The sequence below is a fragment of the Bufo gargarizans genome, chromosome 2 (assembly GCF_014858855.1).
Source record: "Bufo gargarizans isolate SCDJY-AF-19 chromosome 2, ASM1485885v1, whole genome shotgun sequence".
Lineage (NCBI taxonomy): Eukaryota > Metazoa > Chordata > Amphibia > Anura > Bufonidae > Bufo > Bufo gargarizans.
The window spans coordinates 485,857,807-485,870,727 of record NC_058081.1 but is presented as its reverse complement, the minus strand read 5'-3'; the positions used below and the strand labels follow the sequence as shown (position 1 = coordinate 485,870,727).

Sequence of the window (12,921 nt, the reverse complement as noted above, 5' to 3'; positions counted from 1 at the left end):
TATCAAAACAGCATCTAATATACCTGTTAGGTTTTAAAAAAAAATCGCATCTCCAGCCTGCCAGCGAACGATCGCCGCTGGCAGGCTGGAGATCCACTCGCTTACCTTCCGATCCTGTAAACGCGCGCCTGTGTGCGCGCGTTCACAGGAAATCTCGCGTCTCGCGAGAGGACGCGTATATGCATCCAGGAGGAATGAATCGACCACCTCCAGGACGCGTCCCTGCGTTCGGCAGTCCAGAGGCGGTTAAGGGATACTTCTAATTCGCCACAGTGTGATTTATCTGGGTCGGATCACTTGCATATGTTTTGGTCATGTATAGAGTTGAAACAATATTGGGGGGCAATTCATAATATTATTATCTGGGAATTGAAAGTTGAGATTCCGTTTACGGTGGAATGTTGGGTACTGAGTGACCTCACCAAGGTAGAATGTCCAAAATATAAAAGGATTCTTTTGATTAAAATAATGTTCTTGGCGAGACTTTTGATTGCTAGGGTTCTGTTGGAAAGAACAGACAGGATTACTGGTTCTCAAAAAGCTTAGAATCAACATTGAAAAATATATGGCATCAGAGGTGTGTGAGGACGCCTTTACGATAGGCCGGGTATGCCATCCAGGGCAGATTGTATATGTGGGCGACATACAGAATATAACTAGGAAACAGATTGAAGAATGGGGACAATTCAATTTGATAATTGGCGGCAGTCCTTGTAATGACTTATCTATGGTTAACCCGCACCGGAAAAGCCTTTATGGGGTCAGTGGACAAGTTTTTTTACATTACACGGTTACTCAATAATGTGTTGCCTAAGACAGGAGAGAATTGGCCAGTCTTCTGGTTATTCGAGAACATGGTTGCTATGGAGAAAGATTTCCCAAAAACTATTTCTCTCCACCTGGAGACGAATCCTGTCAAGATTGACGCAAGTGTGGTATCGGCTGTTCGTCGAGCCAGATGCTTCTGGGGGAACCTGCCTGGCATGAACAGGCCTCTAGTAGCTACAGACAATGAGAAGACAAAGCTTCAAGATTGCTTGGAGCCCGGAAGAGTCGCAAAGTTCATCAAGATTTAAACCATAACTACCAGCTCCTGGTCTCTTCGCCAGGGAAAACATCACGAGTTCCCAGTCATCATGGATGAGAAGGAGGACATCCTGTGGGGCACAGAGATGGAGAGAGTCTTCGGATTCCACCCGCACTATACGGACGTCTCAGAAATGAACCGCTGCTCCTGACAGATGCTCCTGGGAAGGTTATGGAGCGTCCCATTCATCCGGCATCTATTCGCCCCGCTGAAGGATTATTTTGAAAGTGTGCAGAAGCCACACGGGGCCCCCACGCTGCAGATTTATCATGGAGACACTGGATTTTATAATATTACATTATTATATTAAGAAAAAAAAAATTAAGCCGCTTCGTCACCTGGCTCCCAAGTGCAATCGCCTACATCATCATCATTGAGTATTGTCTGCACATCACTGATGCCCTCCTCAACTGTCTCTGGGTCAGGAGTCTGACCGCTCGCAACACCAGCTTGCACGCCACTCTCCTCATCACTACTTGCCCGCCTAGTAGAGGAAGCGGCGGATGTCTCCTCCACATCTTGCCTGGCCAGTAGCTGCTGAATGTCTTCTAGTAGCTCATCCTAACTGTATAGTGGAGCTGAGCCCACAGCATACAATACTTCTCTGGCTGAGGGAACAGAAAAGGACAGAGGCAGGTTGAGGACAGGTGAGGGCACAGGGCCTGCTCCCGGGCCATGCCAACTAAGCGTCGTGTCAGAGGAACCTACCGACTCTTGGCTGGGGTGTCTGATGTCACTTGGAATGAAGGCTCTTGAACATATAACTGCACCACTGAGCGGCAAATATATTTCACTTTGCCACTAAAACATGACAAAAAGGGCTGTAATTTTCGCACTTCACCACACAACGGCTAATAAGCCCTTTTTTCCCCACTAATACAAGCGAAAAAATGCTTTAGAACATATAATTGCACCGCGCAAGGGCAAACAGCACTTGCACCCCAATAACAAGAATGGTTTGCTGGAATTACAGAGCTGTATAATAGCAATCTGGGTCCCCAGTCAGTGCAGCAAGGTGTAATAGGATTGTTCCCATTACACAGGCTGTAACCTCCCCTACTGAACCCTGTTCTACATAAATGCTGTGGAATGATTCCTCCCTATCCTTTCCCTACACCTTCAATAATCTTTCCCTGAACTTGCAAATCATTTTTTTTAGCACAATGAAGTCTTTACTAGCACTGTCTCTAGGGCCTACTGACGTCTCTCCCTGCACTAAGTACACTGGAACATGGCAGAATCTAAGATGGCTGACACTATTTATAGGGCTGCGACATCACATTGCTGGCTGGCTGCTGATTGACTGCATGCATGGCATTATGGGTGATCCCGCCTTCCCAGAGTTTCTTTCTCCATGTCCTTACACGTGCAGCAGCCATTTTAGGAAAAAATGAGATTTATTACCATCAAGCGCAAGGAAATTTGGCTTTGGTGCGAATCGAATTTTTCCTGAAATTCAGATCGAATTCCACTTTGTCAGCTTCGATTCGCTCATCTCTAATTACCGCCAAATTATACAGTACCTCTGTTATGAAACCATAATATACTCATATGCATGAGCCATAAAAATTCTCACACTCACAGATATTTAACGTAAAGTTTTCAGTTTCCTGCCTGGATTGGTCACCTTAGCAGAAACTTTGGTAAATAGTGTGATAATGTTTTATCTTACAATCCTAAATATTGAAATTGTAACACCAAGAAGGAATTATAGAATTATTAGAATTATGGAATTATAGAAATCACAAGATGGATAGATATGTTAATGATATAAAATGATTTAAAAAAAACTGGAAAAAAAAATATTCAAAACATCTTGATTTATTCAGTATTGAGGATGAGCGCCACGCGCAGAAATACACACACTTGCACAACTTAGCATGTTATCAGTTGATATCCCAGATGTGCTTGATGCAAGACAAGTCTGTAGATGCTGCAGGCCATGGTAGGCACGTTTAGGTCATGGAGGCTGCTCACAGTACCACAAGCAATATGCAGCCTGGCATTGTCCTGTTAAAAAATGGGCCCTGGGATACTTTGGAGAAATGGCTGTTACCACTGGTTCCACTACCAAATCAATGTTAGTGTACCTTAAATGAAGACAATAGGGGTCCAGCTACTGTACATTATGCTACCCCCATAGTTCCTGGAGTAGGACTAGTGTGTCATTCTCTTGTGAAGGCCTCTGCTCATGTGGTCTCCAGACCAATCTCTGGCTATCATTGCATTCAAGACATAGGCGAGACCCATCATTGAAGAGCATAGACCTCCATTCCAGCCTCCATTGCCATTTTGCTGTGCACCATAATAGACTGTAGCTGGACATCTGTCTTGTAGCTCAATGCCGTGCAAACAACTTCTGACAGTTTGTATAGACACTGTTTGCCACCCTAGGTTTGGCACATCCAGTTTCACTTGTAGTACAGAATGGATCACCACATTCCACTCTTATAATCAAACAATCCGTCCATACAGAGGTGTTCTCCCAACCACCAGGACACACAACATTGAGTGATAAACCAAAGTCTCTCAAGGTTCTGTCCCTCTCAGTTTGCAACAAGTGGTGATAACTGGCACATTGACAAACAGAAGGCATCATGCAGTCATCCCGTATGACTTTATCAGATTTTTTTAGGTCTCGTGGCCCCATAGCAACTTTGCTTTAAATCTAGCTGTTATGCCCCTCCTATATGACCTATATTGGAGCTAGGTGCTTGAAATTTGATCATCTGCTACTTTCTCAATTTGTATAACCTTACAGTTTGTCCTTCTTGGTGTTATAATTTCAACGTTGACCACTGTAACACATAACATTGTGAATACATTGTATATTGACAACTGCTGAAGGATTAAACATATGCCCTGTAAAGCCTCTATCTGAAGGCCTTTCTTTTCACTGGTGATAATGTTTACCATGTACTGTAGTTGTGTAATTTAAAAGCTCTTTGACAGTCACAAGCTCAATTGACTGGTTATGTCACCCTTTAAAGTGACAGCACACTTGCTGTACAGATATCTTATAAAACCATAGTTCACATTGGCCAGCAAAGCCTTTACAGAGACTGTTAGCCGGGGTTTAAAGGGGTTTAAAGGGATTAGGAAAATTACTATGATTTTCTTTTCCCAGAAACTGTGCCACTTTTGTCTATTGGCTGAAGTAGGGTATTTCCAGCTCAGCCTTATATACTGCATTTGTCCGTGGTATGTTGCTGTGTATGTTGATGCAGCTTATCTACATTGAAGTCAATGGAAACGACCCATATCAATTTCACATGCAATGTTAAAGGGTTATCTAACCTTAAAATGTATCACCTGTCTTTAGGATATTAGATTGGTAAGGGTCTGACTCTCAACAACCCCACTGATTAGCTGTTTAAGGGGCCATGGTGCTCATGTGGATGCTGAAGACTCTTCATTGTTTAGATCGGTCCCAGGAGCGTTGCTAGGTTGAAACATTCAGGGCTTGGGCCCCTGATGTTTTGGCCCAGGCCCTGAATGTCCTACCTGCCAAATAGATACAACTGTATTGCATGCCCTGCAAGAGCTGAAGAACCTGTGATGACATCACAGTCCATGTGATCAGTTCTTAATGCAGTAGCTGAAAAGGACCTGCGATGATGTCACCATCATGTGACCAGTGCAGGAGAGGATGGCTCAGCAGTGAAGAGAAGTCCTGGGAAGAAGCTGTGGTGAGGTCTGTACATGAGGAGAGGTAAGTGAAGGGGTAGATTATTCAGTGTGAGAGACAGAGCAATGTTGGGAGTTGTAGTTATTTAACTGGGACTCTATGTTAGGGCTGAAGGGAGGAAAGTTATTTACATGGACAGTGGGTGGAGTGATGTTATTTACACGGGACTGAAAGTTGAGAGGGTGATGTTATTTACATGGGAATGCATGTTGGAGGTGGCTGTGGGAGGGCGTAATATTATTTTTATGGGACTGAATGTTGAGGGGTAATGCTATTTACATAGGACTGCATGTTGGATGTGGCTGGGGAGGGGGTGATTTTTATTTACATGGGACTGTATGTTGAAGGTGTCAGGGGGGGTGATGTTATTTAGATGGGACTGAATATTAAGGGTGTGATGTTATTTACATGGGACTGTAGGTTGAAGGCGTCTGGGAAGGGGGTGATGTTATTTACATGGGACTGTAGGTTGAAGGCAGCTGGGGAGGGGGTGAAGTAATATACGTGGGACTGTATATTGGAGGGGTGGTGTGATGTTATTTACATAGGACTGTATTTTGAAGGGGGCTGTAGATAGAGAGTGATGTTATTTATATGGGACTTTGTATTGGAGGGGGCTGGAGAGATGGTGTGATGTTATTTACATTGGACTCTGTGGTGAAGGGGCTGAGGAATTATAATTTCTGAGGACAGTAAACGGAGGAATACAACTACAGGGGGCACTGCAGGGAGCATTAAAAATACTGGGGGCACTTCATGGCGAGCATTATAACACTAGGGGGCGATATAAATACTGGGGGCACTGTGGGAACATTATAACAGTAGGGGTGATATACATACCTGGGGCACTTTAGGGTGAGTATTATAACAGCAGGGGGCATTATAAATACTGGGGACATTAGGCGTTCTCATTACTACTGGGGGCTCTATAGGAGGACTTATAGATTCACATTATTTCTACTAAGAGCACTATCGGGGGCCTTATTATTACTGAGGGGTCTGTAGAGAGCTTTATTACCACTGGGGGAACAATAGGGGGTCTTATGTCTATTGTTGGCTCTGTAAGGGCATTATTAATACTGGGGGGTTGTTCTACTAATGGAGGCACTCTTGGGGAGCACTATCACTGTTGGAGGCACTGTAGGGGGCAGTATTACTAATGAGGGCATTCTAGAAGGAAATTACTATTGGGACTATAAAGAGCACTATTACTATGGGGGGCGCTCATTTTCCTTCAGAATAGTATTTGGGGGTATTGGGGGGTACAGCGAGCAGCAGGATAACAGTGGGGACTCCAATAATTGGAATGTTAGGAAGCTAAGATGTCCGTGTGTGACACTGTACAGAGATGAGGCACGGCTGAGAGAAGTTGTACGGACCAAATGGAGAAGATGATGACAGAGAAGATCTACATCAGAGAAGACGTTACCTGGGAGGCACTGGATGTGAGCGGTACGTGCTGCTGTATAGCAAGTACAGCAAAATGTCTTCAGTGCTAGTGTTTTCCGGGGGAAGGGGGTTTGGTTGGGGGAGTGCGTTTGGTTGACTCAGAGAATTGGGCCATATGCATTGGGGCTTGGGCCCCAGATCTTTTGAGACCCTAGCAATGCCCGGACTGTACTTATAGTAGCAACAGTGCAGAGTATTACAGCTTTGTTCCATTCACTTATAGACCCCTATTGATATTAATAGTCTATCCAAAGGATCGGGCATCAATTATAAAGGGTTGGACAACCCCTTTAAAAGTTACATCATTAGACACCCATCCATGATGACAATATAAAGTGGGTAATATAATTGCACTTTATGTATCGACCATGAAAAGACAGAAAAACTGTACAACTTTAATTGGATCAAGGAGTCTTCTGGTCTAGGTCTTAGCAAGCAACTAAACATGGGGCCCCATAGCAAGACGTGACCACCTTCAACAGTAAGATCAGAGCATGAAAAGCTCATGATTATTATTGTCTTCATTTCTGCCGTGTCTTTTCCCCAATGCACAGGAATATCTTACAAAGGGATGTCATAATACAGGGACAAAGCTCACAGTGTTGTTACATCATAGAGATAATACAGATAGTGATATATCTAAGGAATAACTCATAAATTCTCAACATAGGAATGATAAGCATAGTGATGTCACAGTGGTGGGAAATTATGTACAATGAGATCTCATCATAGAGATAATTCACATAGTGTTAAATTTATCTAGTAATGTTACGGCTAAGCAGCTATGTAAACAGTGATGTCACAGTACTGCAAAAATGCACATAGTGATGTCACAGTAAAGCAATTATGCCAATAGTGCACATAGTGGTCACAGTGATATCACAGCACAGAACAAACAATGATGTCACAGTACAGGGATAATACAGTGATGTTACAGCACTGGAATATTCCAAAAAGTGACTGTGAAGAAGGGGCATAATGCACACAATATGGGGCTTAATTGTTTGTGGTGGGCTTGAACATGAATAGTGGATGCTATCTACAGTAGTTCTGTATGCCGTTAACCTACGGCTACCCTAACAAAATTCCTAAAAACGCAATTAGCAGATGTTTAATCCAAGTAAATGCAAACCTCTTAAAGATGCAAGTAGACAAGAGGTTACATGTTTAACATACCTAGCTGTACGAAGTAAATAATTTCACACAATATATAAAGTGTGGAACCTACAGTGAATTGGTGCCAACATTTTTGATGGTTCCTTTGTGAAGGAGAATATTTGGGGTTAGGCAAAGCTATTTTCTGCTTGTCTGCACCCAGCACCTACAGACTATTTATTTGTAATAGTAAACATTATACCATGGGGAACTTTTTTCAAGTTGGCATTGATAGCCTATCCTGTATGAAGTAGGTTAAGCCCTAAAATTCCTGGCTTTCTTTCACACAGATAAACAGCCCAACAACCTTTGGTGAAAGGTTCTGCTTAACAAATAACAATACCCAGCTGATCCTTCCTTCTGCCTGTCCCAACACGAGTTGCGCGCTAACAATGCTGAGCAGCTATTCACTATTGCTGTAGGCTCAATGCTCCCCTCCCACACAGCTGTGTCCTTTCAAGACTGTGTAATGTACCTGTACATAAAGGAAGAACAGCTTGTGTAGACTTTGTTTTAAAGACGACCTCTATTTCCCAATCTAGGAGCAATTAACATGGAGCTGGACAACTACCATTAAGTCTTTCGAAACTGGAACTTGTACCCTCAATCAAATTTAAGATTGAAAATTATTGTTTAGAAGGTTCATGGTCATTAGATGTGTTATTAGTCATCTCTTAATAGTATTTTTCAATGTGTTCTATTATGACTATTGTCATTTGTAGCTCTGACATACAAAGCACCATAGGATGTGATATGTATCGGTATTCTTGCCACTGTGGTACGTGCAGACTCTATGAAGGATTCAGTTGAGGTTTACCACATGCAAGTTCATAATCAGTCTTCTTAATGGTATCCTTGGCAACAGACTACAAACTGACAGCTTGTAGTCTGATGATAAGGAGCTAGTGAAAATTTTAAGTAGCATGCCGCATTTTAGAGCCATGGCCTTTAACCACTCAAGCTGTTGCGGAACTAAAAATTCAGCAAGGCTATGTATGTCTAGACATTCTGGCAGTTTCACAACAGCTAAAGCCATAAGTTGGAAACCATTGTCTTATACACCCCTTTTTCACTGCATAGTACCAGCTCTATCCTTCTCTGCTTGGTTTTGGTACCATATAGTTTGATTTGTGACAATTCGTTAAGACCAATCACTAGTCAGCAAGACTGGTCATGTGTCCTTCATGGTACTTGCTTGGCTCACTTGGGACTTCCTGAGATGGGGTTCCAAAAACTACCAGGTACCAAGTGCTATCTGCAAAATGGTCTAGTGAAAAATATCCATCTGAGCTGGTTCCATGCAGTGGAAAAGAGTTTTCAGGTAACTTTATGTTTTATTCATAAAAAATGTCAGGTTACAATGTCAGGTTACCGCAAGGTGGTATCATAAAGCTTTAAGATTTTATAATTATCTTTTTAGGTTTAATTTCTACAACTGAGAAACAGCTAGACCGAGAAAATCGTGAAGAACACATTCTTGAGGTAGGACATTGGTTGGGCTTACATAATATTCTAATGTGCGGTCAGTAAAATCATGTACACTCTGATATTTATATGAGCCCTGTTTTTAAGTAATTTATGTGGATTTTTTAAATGTTATAATTCGCTTTGTAAATTTATATCATAGGTTAGGATTATAATCAATATGTTGCCTTTCCCACAGGTCACAGTGTCGGACAATGGGGTGCCTACTCTTCAGTCCTTCTCTCGTGTTGTCATAAACGTTTTAGATGTAAATGACAATACTCCAACATTCTCCCAGAAACTGTTCACTGTACAGCTTCCAGAACGTGTTACCTCGTCCCCACCTTCTCCCATCTACAGACTTATAGCTATGGACCGAGACCAAGGAATTAATGGCCAAGTGACATACAGTATTCTGGAACAAAATGAAGAAAAATTTATTATCAACTCCAACACTGGTGTCATCTCATCTGCTGCTTCATTTTCATTTGGAGAGTATAACATATTGACGGTAAGTTAGGGAATCTTGAGAAACAGTGTTGCTCTGTCAAACGCATTTTTTACCTCCAACAAAATATCATATTAGGAATCACTTCTTCTTAGACCCTATAATTATCCATCTGAAATGCAGATACATCAAAGAACACTGACCTGTCATAGGCTTTGAGAAAGATGCATTTAATGGTTTATGGCTGTTTCATTTACCATATTTTAGAGAGCTTGAACTAAATTGGAAAAACAAATGTCAGTGACTTGTGGATGGTATTGAGCTCCATTCTCCATTGCAATAGCAGACACAACCCATACACAGGTCTGACACTATTTCATAAAAACAAATCGAATCATCAAACAAATAATTTATTATTCAATTTCCTGGAATTGACCACATGAATTTTGTCAGAATGTATAGCACCAATGCTTCAAAGTTAAATATTTTTGTTTGTTTGTTTTGTTTGTCCAGGTAAAAGCTACAGATGGTGGTAATCCCTCTCGATCTTCCACTGTGAGATTACACGTACAGTGGATCAAAAATCCAGGACCTTCAGATGAATCACTAGCATTTGATGAGCCACAATTTGCTTTTGAAGTTATGGAAACCGATCCTGTGAACCATATGTTGGGGCTCATCAGTACAGAACCGATGTACAGTCAATGTTGGTTTGATATAACAGGTAAAGTTCACCTTTTTTTAACTTAGTATAGAATCAAGGAAGATGGCTTTTTTGTGGCTTCCACAGATTTCAGTTAAATTTAATGGATTCATTTATATGTCTAAAATTATATACACTGGAATTTGGAGCTCATTGAAGGTAAAGCTATTGCATGTAGCTTGTACATAATCTTCCTACAATTTCATATTACGAAGCCATGCACAGTTCATGTGCCACCAGCAGCGTAACTTAAAACTCTTGGGCCCCAGTGCAAAAATCTGTGACAGGGCCACACCTGCCATACAACATTTATAGTACTTGTGTCTGCTTTAGGAGCTGCGGGGCCTGAGTGCAATTGCTACCCACTTCTGTATCCCTTATAGCTACACCCATGGTGCTTTTAGGGGAGCATGTTATGGAACATGCCATGATTTTTCCTATGTATGTATGTGTGCATGTATTCATACAGTACATATATGAAATAAGTGTCACACATTTACAGTATGAGTCCATAAAGTTCGGTGTGTGATGAATTAGGGATCCACAGAACAACTATATTTATGGTATTATGCATTAATCAGTGCAGTTGTCATCTCAGTTCTACTCACTACTCAGTTCTGCTCACTGGTCTTTGGGGTCTAATTTATTTGCATGTTCTAAGACATTTACTTCTAAATTGGTCTAATCAACTCCCAACCTATGACATGTATACACCTAAAGAGTCATATCACTGGTATAATTTGAGATAATAACAAAACTAAGTGTATGGACATAGCAAGAATTAACTTGCAAACATGAAACACAAATACCTATACATGATTCCTTAAAACCAGTATAGAAATGTGATATACACCTTCCTCAGAAGAAGCTCAATAGGACAACTAACTTTTTTTTAAATTTCTGTTTCAAGGAGGCAACAATGACCTAGACTTTGACATCGACAAGAGCACAAGTGGTTTGCTCATTGCTCAGCCTTTGCAGTCAAGAAGAAAATCATTCTATAACCTTACTGTACAGGTCACAGATGGTTCCCGTTCAATAAGCACCCAGGTAATCTTTTATTATGTCATTTTATATTGTTGTATATAGTCTCCAGCTTTACTACTACTAAAAACCTCAACATACAGTAAAGATGAAACAGTTGCATTATTTTTCTTTGCGCAATTATGAAATAATAGTTATACATGACCAAAGCCTGCCGGTTTCTAGTAGGAGTTGTCTATGATCACCTTCCAACCACATTTTCAAGCATACCTGAAAATCATTTTGGAAGAATATTTCAGACATTTCATACATCCTGCAGTACTGGTCTAAATCCCTAAAACCAGCAGGCATATGAAAATATACTTGGCCAGGTCCTTACTGTCTTGCACCAAGCCAACAGGCTTATCCATAGCAATGACCTTGTATCGGAAGATACACAAACTGGCACTCTGTGGCAATATATGGATGTAGTAATAGATTCTTACTATACTCTTCCCTTTATGGGTGCAAGGTCCCAGCCAAGCCCTACATGATTGCTTGCCAATGTTTTCAAAAGAATTAAATTATGGATGAAGCCTATCATCCTCTTTGTAATTAGTATAATTACAACTCTTCAGTAAATGTTTGTGAATCAGCAAATGCTTATACGGTATACATACTTGTTTACATTATGAAGAGGCCTTAATCTGCAGGTACATATTTGTTGACATGGTAAATTATTGATCTTCTGCATAGAATAGAAGATCCTCATTGTAATCTGGTTTATTTACTAAACTTCCTTCATAGGTTCACATCAATGTCCTTCCGGTTAATAAACACCGTCCAGAATTTGTACAGGATCACTACACAATTCAAGTTCCAGAGGATGTGCAGTTCGGTACGGAGGTGCAGAGAGTAAATGCGACAGATGATGATAGTGGGACGAGTCTGGTTTACACTATACAAGGTAGTGCAGACCCAAGAAGTTCCAAAATGTTCAGGATGGATTCCTAAAACTGGTGCCTTGTACACCACAGAGACGATGGACTATGAGTCAATGCCAATTCATATTCTAACTGTTATGGTATGTACTACAGTTTCACAAAAACCTACCAGCTGTACTAAATACCTATAAGCTTTAGACTAAGTTGCCATGCGCCCACCAGAGAAATAATTCTGAGGGCTTACCTGCAATCTATGCAAAACATGTGCATGTCCCCTTTAATTGCATTGTAATCTTTGTTGTCTTTGGTCACACACATTAGGCCACAATAGCACTTGAATGAAACAAACATCTCCACGATGTTTGACCACGCTGACAGAGCAGCGTCCATTGATGATAACAAACATATTCTAAGTAGACCATAGATTCGTATAACTAATATGTGCATTTTCATTCTCCTCTAGGTGCGAGATCAGGAAGCTCAAACCAAGCGTAATTTTGTACGAGTGACAATTCAGGTAGAAGACATTAATGACCATTCACCTCATTTCATTACATCTGCGTATGAAGGAACTGTTTCTGACTCATCAACTGCAGGAACTGAGGTGCTGCAAGTACGTGCTACAGATAAGGACCAAGGACTTAATGGCAAGATCCAATACTCCATACAGTCAGGTGGATATTCCAAAATACTTACAGTGACGTTTTAATTAAAGTTTATTTAGATGAGTGGTTTAGAAAAACAATCTTAGATACCCTTAAAGGCATTCTGAGTGGAGGGTTCCCCATTTTAAGCATCCATTAATTAGTTGAACCTACAAAGAGCTTTTCTCACTTTGGAGGACCCAGGATATACATGCATTACACTTATAAGTCTCTAATACCAAATTGCACTATGCAATGCATCATTTCTCCTGTGGTGGTGCGGCAGAGGAATTAAACAGAAGTACTTGCTGCCAGGTTACCGGCAGATTACAGCTAATCACTGTGGTTTCCAGCAGAGGGCCAAACTTGTGATCAT

At 41.2% G+C, this 12,921-nt stretch overlaps 1 protein-coding gene across 1 annotated transcript in view; it reads left to right on the top strand.

Moving 5' to 3' along the window:
- Positions 1-12,921, top strand: part of FAT2 (FAT atypical cadherin 2) — an 83,337-nt gene that overhangs the window by 42,038 nt on the left and 28,378 nt on the right. Inside the window, 7 exon segments of the mRNA XM_044281172.1 lie at positions 8,800-8,861; positions 9,043-9,354; positions 9,805-10,015; positions 10,905-11,044; positions 11,765-11,965; positions 11,967-12,041; positions 12,365-12,575. Of these exon segments, the coding sequence (XP_044137107.1) occupies positions 8,800-8,861; positions 9,043-9,354; positions 9,805-10,015; positions 10,905-11,044; positions 11,765-11,965; positions 11,967-12,041; positions 12,365-12,575 (1,212 nt within the window).